The sequence below is a fragment of the Mesoplodon mirus genome, assembly GCF_964341445.2.
Source record: "Mesoplodon mirus genome assembly, chromosome: 3".
NCBI lineage: Eukaryota > Metazoa > Chordata > Mammalia > Artiodactyla > Ziphiidae > Mesoplodon > Mesoplodon mirus.
This window is the reverse complement of record NC_138978.1, coordinates 162514071-162534450: the sequence shown is the minus strand read 5'-3', so window position 1 is coordinate 162534450 and position 20380 is coordinate 162514071. Positions and strand designations below refer to the sequence as shown.

The 20380-nt window shown below is 36.6% G+C and overlaps 1 protein-coding gene across 3 annotated transcripts in view; it reads left to right on the top strand.

The window, feature by feature from the left end:
- The window catches only part of CEP350 (centrosomal protein 350), a 143416-nt gene that overhangs the window by 95683 nt on the left and 27353 nt on the right, over positions 1–20380 (top strand). For 2 of the 3 annotated variants that reach the window (XM_082612726.1, XM_082612725.1), the window contains exons 29-32: positions 8249–8460; positions 11057–11201; positions 15677–15837; positions 18930–19066. In XM_082612726.1, the coding sequence (XP_082468852.1) occupies positions 8249–8460; positions 11057–11201; positions 15677–15837; positions 18930–19066 (655 nt within the window). The remainder of the gene's footprint in view (positions 1–8248; positions 8461–11056; positions 11202–15676; positions 15838–18929; positions 19067–20380) is intronic. The other variant, XM_082612727.1, reaches the window with a different exon arrangement.

The window sequence follows — 20380 nt, the reverse complement described above, 5'->3', positions numbered from 1 at the left end:
AGCCATTTAAAATTTTACCCACATTCTATCTTGGAGTAGATGAATATCCTTGAGGATTTTAAAAATTCCTTCCTTATTTATTCAACCATTCTGATTATACTACTCATTCACAATGTAAAAATGTATCGTTTTTTTAATCTTTATTGGAGTATAATTGCTTCACAATACTGTGTTAGTTTCTGTTGCACAACAAAGCAAATCAGCCATATGCATACATATGACCCTTCCCTCTTGAGCTTCCCTCCCCGCTTCCCTATCCCACCCCCTAGGTCATCACAAAGCACCAAGCGGATCTCCCTGTGCTATGTGGCTACTTCCTACCAGCCAACTATTTTACATTCGGGAGTGTATGTATGTCAGTGCTACTTTCACTTTGCCCCAGTTTTGCCTCCCACCCCATGTCCTCAAGTCAATTTTCTACCTCTGCCTCTTTATTCCTGCCCTGCAACTAGGTTCATTAGTACCTTGTTTTGTTTTTCTTTTAGATTCCATATATATGTGTTAGCATACAGTATTTGTTTTTCTCTTTCTGACTTACTTCACTCTGTATGACAGACTCTAGGTCTATCCACCTCACTGTAAATAACTCAATTTCATTTTTTTTTTATGGCTGAGAAATAGTCCAAGGTATATACGTGCCACATCTTCTTTATCCATTCGTCTGTCGATGGACACTTAGGTTGCTTCCATGTCCTGGCTATTGTAAATAGAGCTGCAATGAACATTGGGGTGCATGTGTCTTTTTGAATTATGGTTTTCTCAGGGTATATGCCCAGTAGTGGGATTGCTGGGTCATATGGTAGTTCTATTTTTAGTTTTTTAAGGAACCTCCATACTGTTCTCCATAGTGGCCATATCGATTTACATTCCCACAAACAGTGCAGGAGGGTTCCCTTTTCACCACACCCTTTCCAAAATTTATTGTTTTTAGGTTTTTTGATAATGGCCATTCTGACCGGTGTGAGGTGATACCTCATTGTAGTTTTGATTTGCATTTCTCTAATAATTAGTGATGTTGAGCATCTTTTCATGTACCTCTTGGCCATCTGTATGTCTTCCTTGGTGAAATGCCTATTTAGGTCTTCTGCCCTTTTTTTTTTTAGAAATGAATGTTTCATTAATTTTCAGACTTCTTTTTTTTTTAAATAAATTTATTTATTTATTTATTCATTTTTAACTGTGTTGGGTCTTCGTTTCTGTGCGAGGGCTTTCTCTGGTTGTGGCGAGTGGGGCCACTCTTCATCACGGTGTGTGGGCCTCTCACTATCATGGCCTCTCTTGTTGCGGAGCACAGGCTCCAGATGCGCAGGCTCAGTAGTTGTGGCTCACGGGCCCAGTTGCTCCGCGGCATGTGGAATCTTCCCAGACCAGGGCTCGAACCCGTGTCCCCTGCATTGGCAGGCAGATTCTCAACCACTGTGCCACCAGGGACACCCCTTCTGCCCATTTTTTAACTGGATTGTTTGTTTTTTTGATATTGAGCTCCATGAGCTGTTTGTATATTTTGGAGATTAATCTTTTGTCTGTTGTTTCATTTGCAAATATTTTCTCCCATTCTGAGGGTTGTCTTTTTGTCTTGTTTATGGTTTCCTTTGCTGTGCAAAAGCTTTTAAGTTTAATTAAGTGCCATTTGTTTATTTTTGTTTTTATTTCCATTACTCTAGGAGGTGGGTCAAAAAAGATCTTGCTGTGGTTTATGTCAAAGAGTGTTTTTCTTTAAGAGTTTTATAGTGTCTGGTATTATATTTAAGTCTTTAATCCATTTGGAGCTTATTTTTGTGCATGGTGTTAGGTAGTGTTTTCATTTCATTCTTTTACCTGTAGCTGTCCAGTTCTCCCAGCACCACTTATTGAAGAGACTGTCTTTTCTCCATTGTATGTTCTTGCCTCCTTTGTCGTAAATTAGGTGCCCATATGTGTGTGGGTTTATCTCTGGGCATTCTATCCTGTACCATTGATTATTTCTGTTTTTGTGCCAGTACCATACTGTCTTGATTACTGTAGCTTTGCGGTATAGTTTGAAGTTGGGGAGCCTTATGCCTCCAGCTCCATTTTTCTTTCTCAAGATTGCTTTGGCTATTCAGGGTCTTTTGTATTTCCATGCGAATTGTAAAATTTTTTTGTTCTAATTCTGTGAAGAATGCCATTGGTAGTTTGATAGAGATTGCACTGAATCTGTAGATTTGCTTTGGGTAGTATAGTCATTTTCACATTATTGATTCTTCCAATACAAGAACATGGTATATTTCTCCATCTGTTTATGTCATCTTTGATTTCTTTCATCAGTATTTTATAGTTTTCTGAGTACAAGTCTTTTGCCTCCTTAGGCAGGTTTATTCCTAGGTATTTTATTCTTTTTGTTGCAGTGGCAAATGGGAGTGTTTCCTTAATTTCTCTTTCTGATTGTTCGTTGTTGGTGATAAGAATGCCAGATATTTCTGTGCATTAATTTTGTGTCCTACAACATTACCAAATTCATTGATTAGTTCTAGTAGTTTTCTGGTGGCATCTTTAGGATTTTCTACATATAGTATCATGTCATCGTCAAACAGGGACAGTTTTACTTCTTCTTTTCCAATTAGTATTTCTTTTTCTTCTCTGATTGCTGTGGGTAGGACTTCCAAAACTATGTTGAATAAGAGTGGCGAGCATGATCATCCTTGTCTTGTTCCTGATCTTAGTGGAAATGCTTTCAGTTTTTCACCATTGAGTATGATGTTTGCTGTGGGTTTGTCATATACGGCCTTTATTATGTTGAGGTAGTTTCCTTCTATGCCCATTTTCTGGAGAGTTTTTATCATAAATGAGTGTTGAATTTTGTCACAAGCTTTTTCTGCATCTATTGAGATGATCATATGGTTTTTATTCCTTAATTTGGTAATGTGGTGTATCATATTGATTGATTTGTGTATATTGAAGAATCCTTGTATCCCTGGGGTAAATCCCACTTGATCATGGTGTATGATTCTTTTAATGTGCTGTTGGATTCTGTTTGCTAGTATTTTGTTCAGGATTTTTGCATCTATGTTCATCAGTGATATTGGTCTATAATTTTCTTTTATTGTGATACCTTTTTCTGGTTTTGGTATCAGGGTGGTTGTGGCTTCGTAGAATGAATTTGGGAGTGTTTCTCCCTCTGCAGTGTTTTGGAAGAGTTTGAGAAGGATCAGTGTTAGCTGTTCTCTAAATGTTTGATAAAATTCGCCTGTGAAGCCATCTGGTCCTGGACTTTTGTTTGCTGGAAGACATTTCATTATGGTTTCAATTTCATTACTTATGATAGGTCTGTTTATATTTTCTAATTCTTCCTGGTTCAGTCTAGGAAAATTGTACCTTTCCAAGAATTTGTCCATTTCTTCATGGTTGTCCATTTCATTGGCATATAGCTAGTTGTTTGGAGTAGTCTCTTATAATCCTTTGTATTTCTGCAGTGTCAGTTGTGATTTCTCCTTTTTCATTTCTAATTTTATTGATTTACATCCTCCCTTTTTTTCTTTTTTTTTTTTTAATAGTTTTTTTTTTTTTTTTTTTTTAGATGTTGGGCGTAGGAGTTTATTAATTCATTTATTTATTTTTGCTGTGTTGGGTCTTCGTTTCTGTGCAAGGGCTTTCTCTAGTTGTGGCAAGCGGGGGCCACTCTTCATCATGGTGTGTGGGCCTCTCACTATCGCGGCCTCTCTCGTTGCGGAGCACAGGCTCCAGACGCACAGGCTCAGTAGTTGTGGCTCACGGGCCTAGTTGCTCCGAGGCATGTGGGATCTTCCCAGACCAGGGCTCGAACCCGCGTCCGCTGCATTAGCAGGCAGATTCTCAACCACTGCGCCACCAGGGAAGCCCCCTCCCTTTTTTTCTTGATGAGGCTGGCTAAGGGTTTATCAATTTTGTTTATCTTCTCAAAGAACCAACTTTTAGTTTTATTGATCTTTGCTCTTGTTTTCTTCGTTTGTGTTTCATTTATTTCTGCTCTGATCTTTATGAATCTCTTTCCTTCAACTGACTTTGGGTTTTCTTTGTTTTTCTTTCTCTGGTTGTTTTAAGTGTAGGGTCAGATTGTTTATTTGAGATTTTTGTTTCTTGAGGTGAGATTGTATTGCTATAAACTTCCCTCTTAGAACGGCTTTTTCTGTGTCCCATAGGTTTTGGGTCATCATGTTTTCATTGTCATTTGTTTCTATGTATTTTTTAATTTCTTTTTTGATTTCTTCAGTGATCTCTTGGTTATTTAGTAGCACACTGTTTAGCCTCCATGTATTTGTGTTTTTTACAGTATTTTTCCTGTAATTGATTTCCAATCTCATAGCATTGTGGTCAGAAAAGATGCTTGATACGATTTCAATTTTCTTAAATTTTCCGAGGCTTGATTTGTGACCCAAGATGTGATCTATCCTGGAGAATGTTCCATGTGCACTTGAGAAGAAAGTGTATTCTGCCACTTTGGGGTGGAATGTTCTATAAATATCAGTTAGATCTATCTCGTCTGTTGTGTCATTTAAAGGGTGTGTTTCCTTATCTATTTTCTATTTGGATGATCTGTCCATTGGTGTAAGCAGTGTGTTAAAGTCCCTTACTATTATTGTGTTACTGTCGATTTCTCCTTTCATCGTTGTTAGCATTTGCCTTACTTATTGAGGTGCTCCTATGTTGGGTACATAAACATTTATAATTATTATATCTTCTTCTTGGATTGATCCTTTGATCATTATGTAGTGTCTCTCCTTATCTCTTGTAGCAGTCTTTATTTTAAAGTCTATTTTATCTGATACAAGTAATGCTACTCCAGCTTTCTTTTGATTTCCATTTGCATGGAATATCTTTTTCCATCCCTTCACTTTCAGTCTGTATGTGTCCCTAGGTCTGAAGTGGGTCCCTTGTAGACAGCATATACATGGCTCTTATTGTTTTGTATCCATTCAGCCAGTCTGTGTCTTTTAGTTGGGGCATTTAATCCATTTACATTCAAGGTTATTATCGATATGTATGTTCCTATTACCATTTTCTTTTTTTTTTTTTTTTTTTTTTTGCATTACGCGGGCCTCTCACTGTTGTGGCCTCTCCCGTTGCGGAGCACAGGCTCCGGACGCGCAGGCCCAGCGGCCATGGCTCACGGGCCCAGCCGCTCCGCGGCATGTGGGATCCTCCCGGACAGGGGCACGAACCCGCGTCCCCTGCATCGGCAGGCGGACTCTCAACCACTGCGCCACCAGGGAAGCCCTACCATTTTCTTAATTGTTTTTGGGTTTGCTTTTGTGGGTCTTTTTCTTCTCTTGTGTTTCCTGCCTAGAGAAGTTTCTTTAGCATTTGTTGTAAAGCTGGTTTGGTGGTGCTGCATTCTTTTAGCTTTTGCTTGTCTGAAAAGCTTTTGACTTCTCCATTGAATCTGAATGAGATCCTTGCTGGGTAGAGTAATCTTGGTTGTAGGTTTTTCTTTCATCACTTTAAGTATATCCTGCCACTCCCTTCTGGCCTTCAGAGTTTCTGCTGAAAAATCAGCTGATAACCTTATGGGGATTCCTTTGTATGTTATTTTTTGTTTTTCCCTCGCTGCTTTTAATATTTTTTCTTTGAATTTAATTTTTGTTAGTTAGATTAGTATGTGTCTTGGTGTGTTTTTCGTAGGGTTTATCCTGAATGGTACTCTCTGTGCTTCCTGGACTTGAGTGACTATTTCCTTTCCCATGTTAGGGAAGTTTTCAACTATAATCTCTTCAAATATTTTCTCAGACCCTTTCTTTTTCTCTTCTTCTTCTGGGAACCCTATAATTCGAATGTTGGTGCATTTAGTATTGTCCCAGAAGTCTCTGAGGTTGTCTTCAATTCTTTTCATTCTTTTTTCTTTATTCTGCTCCCTGGCAGTTATTTCCACCATTTTTTCTTCCAGCTCACTTATTTGTTCTTCTGCCTCAGTTATTCTGTTATTGATTCCTTCTAGTGTATTTTTCATTTCAGTTATTGTATTGTTCATCTCTGTTTGTTCTTTAGTTCTTCTAGATCTTTGTTAAACGTTTCTTGCATTTTCTCAATCCGTGCCTCCATTCTGTTTCTGAGATTCTGGATCATCCTTACTGTCGTTATTCTGGATCATCTTTACTGTCGTTACTCTGAATTCTTTTTCAGGTAGATTGCCTATTTCCTCTTCATTTATTTGGTTTTGTAGGTTTTTACCTTGCTCCTTCAGCTGTGACATATTTTCTTCCCGTCTCCGTTTTTTTTTTAATGAGTGGGATTGTGTTCCTGTCTTAATGGTTGTTTGGCCTGAGGCTTCTAACACTGGAGTTTGTAGGCTGTTGGGTAGAGCTGGGTCTTGGTGCTGAGATGAGGAACTCTGTGAGACCTCACTCTGGTGAATATTCCCTAGGGTCTGAGATTCTCTGTTAGTTCAATGGTTTGGACTCAAATCTCCCACCGCAAGAGCTTAGGCCCAACCCTGGGCTCTTGAACCAAGATCCCACAAGCTGCCTGGGGCAGCAAAAAAAAAAAAAAGAACAGTAACAAAGTAAAAAATAAAGTTAGACTAGGAAACTAACAGATACGTTAGGAAGAATATTAAAATAAAAATATAGATGAATCAGGCTTCCCTGGTGGCGCAGTGGTTGAGAGTCCGCCTGCCGATGCAGGGGACACGGGTTCGTGCCCCGGTCTGGGAGGATCCCACATGCCGCGGAGCGGCTGGGCCCGTGAGCCATGGCCGCTGAGCCTGCGCGTCCGGAGCCTGTGCTCCACAACGGGAGAGGCCACAGCAGTGAGAGGCCCCCGTACCGCAAAAAAAAAAAAAAAAAAAAATATATATATATATATAGATGAATCAACACCTGGAAGGTATATCAGTACCACAATAGTAAAAAAGAGGAGGGAAAAGAAAAAAGGGCCGGTGGGGGAGGAAGGCCTTGGCTGTGGAGGGCGGGGCCTAAGCAAAGGTTTTGGTGGTGGGTGGGGCCAATGCTCAGGACCCACAGGGCTGGAAAGGGCCCTGGGGGCTGTGGTGGTTGGGGCTTAGGCTCAAGGAACAGAAGGGACCCAGGCGTGCCCCCCACCCCTGGTCTCAGAGGACAGGGTACCTCACTGGGAGCACAGCAGGCTTCTGGGGCTCAAGTGCATGGGGCACACACCGTCCTGTCCTCTCCTCCTCCAGTCTGGGAGGGCCCCTCCCCACTGACTTTCCTGATCTCCCTGCCTTCCCTCCTATGCCCCCAAGGACCTACGTGGCCTGGAGGGGGACTTTGGAGGACAGGGGACTGGCCTGGGAGCTCAACAGGCTCCCTTTGCCCAAGTGGGTGGGGCAATTGCCCTCCAAAAATATATCTTTTTAAATTTTTAACTGAAATGCTTTTAGATGTTAGGTCATCCTTGTTTATTGAAGTAAAACATTCTTTGAGATATAGGTATTTCTTTTGCTAAATAAACTTATTTTATGGATTTCAGGCCCAAAGTCTTCAGTGATATTTTTGGAATTGAGTATATCACATGTTATCAGTATTGACCCAAAGTGTGATAATATAACCTAATCTTTGTGGGACATTATATCCATAGTGATAAAGAAGGAAAGCAGTGTACATTCTTAAGGTTAGACAAGTATAATGTCAAGAATTTTATGTTAAGTGTCAAAAGTATTTGTTTTCTTAGAGGAGAGGCCACAATGGACAGGAAATTCCAGAGGCAAGGCAGTGCTACAAATTCTGAAAGTGCTGAGTAAAATTCATAATACATCTCCATCAGTGCTTGCAGTTCATTCATTTTTATTGCTGTGTAGCCTTTCAGTTTATAAATATACCACAATTTGCGTATTTTACTTAGTTTTTGACTACTATAACAATACTACTAGTAACCATGTACATGTTTCCTGCTGCATGTATACAAGATTTATCTAGGATGTATACCTAGAAGTGGAGCCACTATATCAGAGAGTGTTTTCATCTTTGCCAAATACTCCCAAATTTCTTTCCAAAGTGGTTGGACCGATTCCATTTCTAAATGAATATATGAGTTGTAATTGCTGTGCATCTTTACATTCAGGTTGTCAGCCATTATCATTGCTGATTTTATGTTACAGATATCTTCTCTCAGTTTGCATCAGCCAAAATTCTTAGACTAATGGATATTATAGTAAATGTGATTCACTAAGTGGTGGGATTAAAAATTACATCTAAATGTAACTAGTGAAATTATGCTGAAAACAAATGTGAAGTTTAACAGATGAACATGTCCTTGACCAAGATTGTGTACTTTTTCTTGTTTTCACCCTCTCTTCTAGAAATAGTGAGTGAAACAGAATCTCCAATACCTTCCTACTCCCATCTACACAGTGAAAGCTCTATTCCAGAAGAATTGGGCAGCCCTGCTGTTGAATATATACCATCTGAATCTATAGTTCAGGAGCAGCCTGGGAGTCCAGATCACAGTATGCTTACTGAAGAAATGGTTTTTTCACAAGAACTGGAATCTTCTACCTCGCCTAGTAAACATGTAAGTTAATATATATTTATATCTTAAAGCTTCTTTAGAAAAAAACCTGCCTGAAAGGTATATTATTAACAGTTATATTCTTGCTATTAAGGATAGCATTGACTATCACCCATACCTGTAACATATAGTGTATGACATTTGAGTAGAAATAAAGCTTTTCCTTGACTCCTAAAGATTTATAAATATATGAATTTTAGCTTTAGGGGCAGTTATAAAATTATATGCTGTGAAGTTTTTAATATTTAGGGGATAGGAACTTCTAAGGTTTTTAATAAAGATAATATGTGAGACAATACAAGTTCTTATTAAAGTCTGTTTTGTCATATAATAGAAACAATAAGACCTTAAACCACACCAGTGTGCCTTTTCTATAATTTAATTAATGACCACTCTATAACTCTTAATCAGAATAAAGGTAGTGGTTTCATCTCTTTAAGGCAGATCTGAAATGGATACATATTCTAAATTAGAATAATGTTCACTTTAGAATAAAAAGGTTTTCCACATTGTCCTTAATTCTGTACTTCAATAAAAAAAACTATCTGGTAAAAACTTAAGAAAGAAACTTAACTGCTTGTCTTTTAAAACTTGATTTTATAAAGTGTACGAGGGGATTAGCATAACAGTATTTTTTTATGGGAATTTGTATTTATTTTTCACTTTTTTATTTTTTATGCCTTTTTTTAAACATCTTTATTGGAGTATAATTGCTTTACAGTGTTGTGTTAGTTTCTGCTGTATAACAAAGTAAATCAGCTATATGTATACATATATCCCCATATCCCCTCCTGCTTGCATCTCCCTCCCACCCTCCCTATCCCACCCATCCAGGCGGTCACAAAGCACGGAGCTGATCTCCCTGTGCTATGCAGCTGCTTCCCACTAGCTATCTATTTTACATTCGGTAGTGTATATATGTCCATGCCTCTCTCTCACTTAGCCCCAGCTTACCCTTCCCCCTCCCCATATCCTCAAGTCCATTCTCTAGTAGGTCTGTGTCTTTATTCCTGTCTTACCCCTAGGTTCTTCATGACATTTTTTTTTCTTAAATTCCATATATATGTGTCAGCATACAGTATTTGTCTTTCTCTTTCTGACTTACTTCACTCTGTATGACAGACTCTAGGTCCATCCACCTCAATACAAATAGTTCAATTTTGTTTCTTTTTATAGCATAACAATATTAAATATTAGAAGTGAACACAAACATTGTTAAAGCCTCTTTGTGTTTAAAAAAAAGAATCCACCTAAATTCAGTGTGTCTTAAAGTCACTTCTATAATAAAAAGTAATATTTATTGAGTGTTTACTTACCAAGTGCCAGGTAGTATGCTGAATGCCTTATGTAGATTATCCTCACAACAATTCTTTAGATTTTAAGCCCCACTCTGAAGCTTAGCAGGCTAAGAAACTTGCCCATAGTCACAGGGATAGGAAGTGGTGATAGCTAGGAATCAAATCAGACATTCTCACTTCCACTTGATATCAAGGTAGAAATTACACCCTTTGTAATAAATAATCTCATTTGGGCAGTCTTCTTATGCTCTTTTTCTTCCCTCCCTGCTTCCATTTCTTCTTCTTTCCTTCCATAAAATAGTACATTAGTATATTTAATTTTTTTCAGTTTTATTGACATATAATTGACACACAGCACTGTGTGAGTTAAAGGTGTACAGCATAATAACTTGGCATGTATATATTGTGAAATGATTACCACAGTAAGTTTAGTTAATATCCATCACCTCATATAGTTACAAAAAGTTTTTTTCCTTGTGATGAGAACTTTTAGGATCTACTCTTTTAGCACCTTTCAAATATACGGTATAGCAGTGTTAACTGTAGTCATCATGTTGTACATTACATCCCCAGTACCTATATGTCTTATAACTGGAAGCTTATACTTTTCGACCAGCTTCACCCAGTTCCCCCACCTCTCCACCCCCACCTCTGGTGACCACAAGTCTGATCTCTTTTTCTATGAGTTTGGGTTTTTTTAGATTCCACATATAAGTGAGATCATATAGTATTTGTCTTTCTCTCTCTGACTTATTTCACTTAGTACAGTGCCCTCAAGATCCATCCATGTTGTCTCAAATGACAGGATTTCTGGTTTGTTTGGGTTTTTTAATGGCTGAATAGTATTTGTATGTGTGCATGTGTGTGTGTTTGTGTGTGTCATATTTTCTTTATCCATTCATCTGTTGATGAAGACCTACCGTATGATCCAGCAAATTCAGTTCTGGATATATATCCAAAGGAAGTGAAATTACTGTGTTGAAGAGATATCTGCATCCCCATATTGAGTATTTTTAAAGTTAAAACGAATAAGGGGGTAAATATCACTGATTCAGTAGCCACTCATAGTTTATTATAAACATTTTTTTAAAACATACTTTTTTTATAACTTTTTTCCTACCTTTAAAAAAGTCAAAATCTTATCCTTAGTATATTTTGCAAACTTTTTTCACTTTTTATTTCATAAAGTTATTTAAAACGTTTTGTAAATATTATCTTCAACTGGTTCGTATCTTGAATTTTAAATAGAATATTACAACTGTATCACAAAACAGTTCCCATTTGATTTTCTGTTTGAACAGTCACCTCCTAAAAGCTGCACATCTGTGTCAAAGCAGGAGTCTAGCAGAGGAAGTCATAGAACTGGAGGACAATGTCGTCTACCCGTCAAGTCCCATCAACACTGTTATAGTTGGTCAGATGAGTCATTATCTATGACACAGTCAGGTAAGACTAACAAGGAGGAGTTAGTTTTCTTTGCACTATATTTGAATTTCTCTTTAATAAGCTTTGTCTAACTATATGGCTGGTAAAATGTTATTCTTTGTTTCATTTGTAAAGACTTTTTTCTTGCCAAGACTAAATCTCATAATTCTTTGCTTTTCATTGATAATTATATCCCTAAGTACACCAATATGATAAATTGTTATATTCTTGGATGTTAATAGTCATTTATTCATCACACATTCTTTGAATTTTTGGTGTGTGTCAGGCACTGCTTATGTGTTCCCATAGCGCTCTGCTCTTCAACTTGTTATACCAGGCAACACATAAATTGTAATCAGACTTTACACAGCAGGTTTCCCCTGCTAGAATATAGACTTCTATAAAGGAGAGTCCTATGTTTTAACAGTTGTAGCACCAGGCCCTAGCAGGTACTTTGCATTGCACATAGTAGGTGTTTATTAAATGTTTCCTGAATGATTTAATGATGACAGTGAGGAGAAATAGGAGGTGGTAGAGCAGGGTAGCATAAGACTCAAGGGAGGAGAAGTAGAGAAGAGACTGCACATGGCAGTGGGGAGCATTATCTATTTTCCCATAACCTCTATCATACTGTAAATCTCTGTGGCATATAGATTATGAAAGAATAAACAGCCTTTACTCTAGAAGACTTGATTCAAGGAGTTGATCATGGGAGGCATATCTAGACAGACAATACTTGGTTTATGTAGGATTCTGAGGAAGATTAATACCATATTGAGTGTATGTCTTTTGAGTTCATTTTCAGTTTTCTTTTGAGAGTAGACATTTAGTAAAAGAAAAGTGAAAAATACTATTCATTTTTTGATCTTTGATTCTATTCTGTACCCCCTTTGTTTTCAATGTTTTAAACAGTAATAAATCATGGGTTTTTCCCCCATGCCCATATTTATAGATCTCCTTTATTCTTTGAATAACAGCATAATATTTCAAAGGGTAGGTATACCATAATTTATTTAACCATTTCCCTAGTGATAGTCGTGTAGGTTTTCTCAAATTTTTCAATATTTCAAATAATGCTGTAATGAACATCTTCATTTATATAGATCCCTGTTGAATATTTCAGTAGGAATAAATTCTTAGAAATGGAATAACTGGATCAAGCCAGTAATTAAAGTTGAAGAATGTTGTCTGTCATACTTAAATTGTTTTTTTTTAAGATTTATTTATTGTTTATTGTATTTATTTTTGGCTGTCAGGTCTTAGTTGCGGCACGCGGGATCTTTGTTGAGGCATGGGGGATCTTCATTGTGGTGCGTGGGCTTCTCTCTAGTTGTGGTGTGCAGGTTTCTCTCTAGTTGTGGCATGCAGGTTTTCTCTTCTCTAGTTGTGACGCACGGGTTCCAGAGCGTGTAGGCTCTGTAGTTGGCGGCATGCGGGCTCTAGTTGAGGCACGTGAGCTCAGTAGTTGTGGCACGCAAGCTTAGTTGCCCCACGGCATGTGGGATCTTAGTTCCCTGACCAGGGAACGAACCCACGTCCCCTGCATTTCAAGGCAGATTCTTTACCACTGGACCACCAGGGAAGTCCCTGTCTGTCATATTTATCTGTTGCAAGTGATTAGCATTTTTATATATTTGCTTTCACGTACTCTGGTGAAAAGTTTCTGCCAGTAGAATAATATGTCAGTGGACATAAACTTGATACTTGGAAATATGGATTCTCATCATGGCTCTATTACATACTGGTGACTCTCTTTAAGTTTCCTTCCCATATTAGATAATCTTTTCTATCTGTAGCAATGGAATAATATCTTAACCATCCTTGCATGCGTTAGGCGACAAGGATTAATGATAATATTTATAAGGTACTGTTTTATTGGTAAAACATATTTAAGCAAGAACAGCTTTAGAAAAACAGCTCTGAGATTTTTCAACTATAATGACATCTACCTATTCATGATGACATCATTTATATGCAGTATTTATGGAAGTGGTAAATTTTAATGTAGTGGAGTTATATAATACCTTTCTCACTTAAGTGATGGAGAGTTTGTTATCAACCAAATTAATACAGTCAGCATGTGTCAGATAATCAAACTTTTTTTTTTTTTTCTCTCACTGTTGTGGCCTCTCCTGTTGTGGAGCACAGGCTCCGGATGCACAGGCTCAGCGGCCATGGCTCACGGGCCTAGCCGCTCCGCGGCATGTGGGGTCCTCCTGGTCCGGGGCACGAACCCGTGTCCCCTGCATCGGCAGGCGGACTCTCAACCACTATGCCACCAGGGAAGCCCCCGAACTTAATTTTTGATTGAGTTATTCTGTCCATCTGCTTATTCTGTCTTGATGTGTTTCAACAAACTGAAGTATCATTTACCTGCCACTGTCCCCTCACCTTCCAAAAAACCCTGTAGGAGAGAAATTCATAAAGCCAATACATTCATCTAGAAAGTTGCTTGGATTAAAAAAAAAATTATAGAGATTCTCTTAGATGTTACTGATGATAAACACTGTTGTAATACTAGATTTGGGCATATATAAAATGTATTCCCATTCACTCTCATAGACTTTTACTTAATCTCTACCTTTCATTTGTAGGATTTTGGTTTCTTTAGTACTTAAAAATATTTCCCAAGGTCTTCCATCTAAAACTTGAAGTTTCTCATCATCTGCTATTAAATCTTCACAATCATAGATGATAAAGATATTTTTATTTTAAAAAATCACTGTTGACGTATCCAATTTTTAAAATATATTCATTTAAAATAACATTTTGGGGGCAGAGTTGAAACTAAGTCTGTGGGAGTGTAGTAGTCTCCTATAAAATTTTATCAAAGTAACATCTCAAGTTTTGGAAGCACATAAAGAATACACAGTTGAAAGAATACACAGCTTTAGAAGATGCAAAGATAATGGGTTTATACTTCATTTTAGAAAGATTACAATTTTTTGCCCAGCCTACAGTCCTACCCCCATTTATTGTACTAGAATCATCAGTTAAATCACTGTAAAGCTTACCACTAAGGTTCAGAGTCTTTTAACCCTGAAACCAATTGATTATTTTCTTCAGAAATTAAAAGAAAGCATGAGCAGGATGTTCAGTTGCTAATCTCATCTCTACCACCTTTTTTAGTTTTAAACCAAAAAAATATATTACATAAAATACGGCTACATAAAAATGTTTGTTTTATGTGTGCTAATACTACCACCATTTACTGAGCTGTAATAGTAGTCCAGGTACTGTGCTACATGCTTTATATACCTTATTTAATTTTCACATCAATTCTAGAAATCGTTAAGTGTCAGACACCTTACCGATTACTAGTAATAGATCCTGAGTTGAAAATGGCCTTTATTGTTACTTCATTTTATGAGTGTTGATCACTAAGTAGTAAACTTTGCCCATGCTAAGGGCTCAGTCTGATGCCACTACTGGTATAAGATGGATATAACTTCCTAGTATACCTTAAGTCAGGACATAAAAGTGGCAGGAACTTAGATGTCATTATTTGTAATCCAGATATTTAGATCACATTGCAAAAAAAGACTATTATCTTTTTAAAATAAATTCTGTGACTAGTTCGATGCAGTTTAATCTGAAGTGCTTGAAAAAACTTGATTGTTTATGATGTAATGTTGTAATGTACATCTGAGTCTTCAGATTTGTATACAATAGTATTTCTCTTATAAGACTATTAAATGTCTCACTCATTAAATTACACCATTGTGTGATTCAGGGAGGAGGTGTGAGGAACAGTCTTTTTTTTTTTCTATGTGATTTCCATGTGTAGTGAAATAAACAGTGTTTTTAAATGATACTTATTTTTATAAGATACGCATGACACAATGAAATGTCATTTTCATGATTTTGCTATGACTGGACATCTACTTTGTATTTGTGTATATATGTGTCTGAATTGTTGGGAAGAAAATAAGATTTAACTAGTTTCATTTCAGTTATTTTAAATATTTTAAGAACTTCCAAAGAAAGGTTACTGCAGAGTATATTTCTTTATAATTTTTCTCTCTCCTTTTATGTGATGTTAAGACATCAGCTGATGACTCACAATGAATTTAAAATGTTAAAATTCCACTTTGATTTTAATATGACTTAAAAACTATCAAACTACTATTAATAACCAAGAGGAAGTACAGTTAAATATGGCTATCTTGTCACCAGGAACTAAATCCTTGCAGAATGTCCAAAGTTCACTAACCAAAAGTTTTTCAACTTCCAGATGCTTATCTTATCAAGAACAGGGCACCTTGAGATTTATTTGCAGTTTCAAATAGTGCAATTAATTAGAAAGTGAAAACAAATAGGAAGACACCCCCCCCCATAGAGATTTAGGGGAAAAGAAAGGATGCAAATCACTAATAATTTTTTTCTGAAGCTCAAATTTTAAATGTTAGATTGACTTCACATTGGTGCTTTTTATTAAAAGTTACTGAGTTAACTTTATTTTTAAGTTAAATAAAAAGATTCTGTATCTCTTTTAGAAACTACATCTGACCAGAGTGACATTGAAGGTAGGATCAGAGCCCTGAAGGATGAGCTGCGGAAAAGAAAATCAGTTGTGGACCAACTGAAGAAGGAACAGAAAAAAAGGCAAAAGGAAAGACTGAAAGCCCAAGAAGCCAGTCTAATCAAACAATTGGAGGTTAGACATAAAGAAGAAAGGGGTTTAATTTCAAGGCTAATGTAAATGTGAACCCTGAAATGTTTTTAGTGTTGTTAATAAAGTAATGAATTAGAATTTTTCAATATTAATTTTGTACCACATTTTAACCTAACTTTTAAAAAAAATCTGAACAAACTCTTGCTTGAAAGATTAAATTAAATATTAAATTAAAATGTTAAATATTATAATATCAGGTATTAAAGTAAATAGTAAAAGTATTAAAATAAGTTTTTTTCTGAAGAAGAAAGATTAGTCCTATAAAAGAAAAATTGATATCCGTGTCCTCTAAAGCAAAGAACCATTAGATAAATAATCCTAGCTATTGGAACTGTTACTGCCTTTTTTTTTTTTCTTTTTAAAGCGGAGTGGTGTTTCATGCCACACGACTTATTAGTATGACTCTTTGTACTGTTTGAATGGCTCCTAAATAATAACTCTAAACTTGACTTTCCTTAACTCTAGCAACCTTCCCTGATTCTACCCCAGTCTGGAAACCTAGTTTTTATGTCTTCCTCATTCTGTTTTCTCCCATCCATTCAGTCAACAGATCCCATTGATACTTTTTTCATAAATCTTCTTGCTTGTCCCTTTCCATTCCTACTGCCATCAAGCTATTTGGGGCCCTTATGTCCTCTTGCCTCTGTTGTCTACATAGCCTCTTAAATGTCCCTGCCTCTAGTTGCTTCCCTATAGCTTACATGCATTCTGCCAGCCTAGTGTTCCTAAACACCACATTCATTATAGAACCGGTCTGAACTTCCTGCTCATCATAAGAATCCCTTCTCATGGCCTGACCTGAGAAGATCATTCAGCTTCTATCCAGACACTTCCAGTAATAGCAAATTTCAGATTTTCAAGGCAGTTGGTTTCATCGGTTGGACTCGAGGAGCTCTAAGTGTTAGAAAGCTCTTTGTTATGCTTAGCCAGAATTTCTGTTCTTTTAATCATCCTTGTGTGGTAACACCAAACATGTGTCCTCCTACATTAATTAATTTAATCAGGTGCATATTTATGTGCTGGAAACTCAGCTAATTACTTTACACATATTTTTCATTTTATCCTCAAAGTAACAAGGTGTGGATATTACTATCCCTCTTTTACAGATGAGGAAACTAAGTTTTAGTGAGATTAATGATATCCAGAGACACACAGCTCACATGTGTTAAAACTAGGATTTTAATCTAGCTCGAATTCCAAATTCTGTGCCCCTGCTGTTACACTACATTATCTTCCACATAGAAAATAGACCTGCTAACAGATCTGGAAAAGATAGACGTTTACACAGGCACACAATACAGAGATGGGAACGGGAATTGTAACTTGCACATATGTTTAGAAGTAAGGAAAAGTGGTTAAGATTCAGTGGCCATGCTGAGAAGTTCATGTTAGAAAGTAGTGAGGAACAAAATTTAAAAATAAAGATCATGTTCAGGGCCTTAGAAACCAGACTGATAAGTTTGGACTTCATCCTATATAATAGGTTTGTAGTGTTCAACCTGACTATACTTTAGAATTAACTGAGGAGATTTTTTGACAAATACAAATATCCAGGCTCACTCCAGAGATTTTTATTTAATTGGTCTAGGGTGGGGCCCAGGATTTAAAAGTACTGCTGTAGGTCATGCGGAGCCATTGAAAGCTAAATGAAATACTGTTAGATTGAATGGCATTGCCCAAAAAGTTCATTAATAGGTATGTCACCCGGAAAGATATCTAGACAAGGATACAAAAGATCCATCTCATTCAACATTCTATTAAACGGTTTAAATAAAGGCAAAAGAAAGTTCTGTATTTAGATTTTACAATTATAGTATATGATAGAGACATATATAGTACATAGCAGTTCGTATGAAAAAAACCTTTTGGATTTTATTTGATCACATGTTTAATAAGTGAACTACACTCATATAAGTATAGCTTTCAGATCTGAGAAATCATTGTCCTTTTGTATACCTAGCTAGCCAAATCATCTAACTGTAGTATATGTTTAATACCAATGTTTATCAAAACATTGACAATTCAGAGGAAGGTAACATTGACAATTCAGAGGAAGGTAACATAGACGGTGATAGTTATAAAAATAGTGATTTTAGCCTAAGTTTTAGGGAACTGTAGCAGTTGACAAACATCCATCTGCTCATTCACTCAGCCTCCTTTGAGCCAGACACTGTGAGTAGGTACTGGACATATTGTGTTGAGCAAAACAGGTGTAGTCTTTTTTTTTTTTTTTAACTTTCATTACGCGGGCCTCTCACTGCTGTGGCCTCTCCCGTTGCAGAGCACAGGCTCCGGACGCGCAGGCTCAGCGGCCATGGCTCACGGGCCCAGCCGCTCCACGGCATGTGGGATCTTCCTGGACCGGGGCATGAACCCACGTCCGCTGCATCGGCAGGCGGACTCTTAACCACTGCGCCACCAGGGAAGCCCCCAGGTGTAGTCTTAAATGTGAGAGATATAAAAGTAGGGATTAATTTTAGCCTAGAAAACTGAGGAGGTTTTTCTAATAGAAGGAGGGCTTCCCTTAGATTTCATTCAAGTTAGAATTATAAATTAATGAAGTTTTGTTTACAGAATGGCTAATGACTAAGAAATATTTTTGCAATTCTATACTATCATACTCCCAACCACTTCCTTCTCTCTCCTTGAGATTTGTATTCCTGAAGTGCTCACCCCTACTGCCATTGAAACTTAGTGTAAAGGCTAAACTTCTTAAAAATACCAGGAAAGTATTAAGACATCCTCTAAAGAATAATTATATAATTAGCTAAAGAAATCTTTTTAATGTGGCAGGGCCTGAACTATTGCTTCAAAAGTATTAAACTTCTGTAGACTGAGACTGTCATTTCCTAATTGTTATTAGTATTACAATTATACAGCTTGCTTATACATAGACTTTCAAGAAGGCTATACAAGTAACTGATTTTAGAACTGGGAAATAATACTGATGCAGGGAGAAAGAACTTTATATCTTTTTTACGGTTTGAATATTTTACCATAAAATATACTATTTTATAATTTAAGATAGTTTAAAAAATTCTGTGTAGTGACTCCTTTGATTTTTCTAAACTTAGTCATATGATGAATTCATTAAGAAAACTGAAGCCGAGCTTAGCCGAGATTTGGAAACATCACCAACAGCCAAGCCTCAGATTAAAACGCTCTCCTCAGCTTCTGAAAAACCCAAGATCAAGCCCCTTCCACTACACAGGTAGAAATTTTTGATAACTAACCTATATTCTGCCTTGTTTGAGAAAGGAATAAGGAAAGGTTTTGAGTAGAAGCTATCTTTTAAGTAACTGTGAAATTGTAGAAGTGAAAATATTGGTTTATATTTTCAGTTTCACTAAAGTAAACTTGTTATTTATGATATAATCACACATAAAATTTATAATAAGATACAGATTTTAAAATATATTTTGAATCCTGAAATCTGATGGGAGCTGTAAAAATAGTACTCTCCAGCAATTTGGCAATGTTTCAAAAGTCAAAAACAATCTGTAACCTTTGACTCAGTAATTCCACTTCTGAAAATCTAGCTTGAGAAAATATGGACTATCAAAAATATCTATTTGCATGAATATGTTTATCATAGCATCTTTTATATTATGTTTATAACATAAACACTGGAAGCAGCCTTTATGTCCAGAACTGGTGAATAGCCCAGTAAATGATGGTTCTTTCCAGGGATAGAATATTATGCAATCAGTGAATACAAATACAGAAGATACAAAGTAGCACTATTAGAATATATAATATGGTATATAAGAAAGTCAGGTAGTAATATTTAAACTAAATTTTGAGTGAATAGAGGTTATATAGGTAAGTGGGACTGAGAAATAGGGGATATTTCAGAGAGAAGGGCACTCATGAGTGACCAGAAGCAACAGAGAGCTTGGCATATCATGGAAGCTGAACATCATAGGATGTAGCTGGAGTTAGGAGAAGAGACTGGAAAAATAAAAAACAAATTGTGATAACCTTGTGCTCACGCATTCTTAGTAGTTAGTTTCTAATTTAGTTTTTTAGAAGATGTGACGCTGTTAAATTTTTTTTTAAAGCATATTTTAGGATATTTTAAAGAAATATTTTAGAAATATTTTAGAAATGTTTTTTAAAAATGTTATAGAGGCTCATTACAATTAATTTAGCATTACCTGGGTTTGAGTCCTGACTCCAGTACCAGCTAGCTTTTTAATTTGGGGCAAGTTATTTAACCTGTCTGTGCTTCAATTTTGTAATAGGGACCGATCCCTATACCAACACCTGAGTAATAAACTTGTTATGAGAGTTAAAAGACTTAACTTAGAACAGGGCCTAGCACACAATTATTAGTTGTTATTATTATTGCTACTAGAATATTGAGGGAAGTGGTAAAAAGAAAAAAGTTTAAATCATATCATACCTAACTATCCCAAAACAACAAATGTCGACAATTAGATACATTTCCATCTAGGATTTTTTATGCTTAGATTTTGTGTGCAATTTTGTTACTTATACATTTTTCCTTTATATTACATTATAC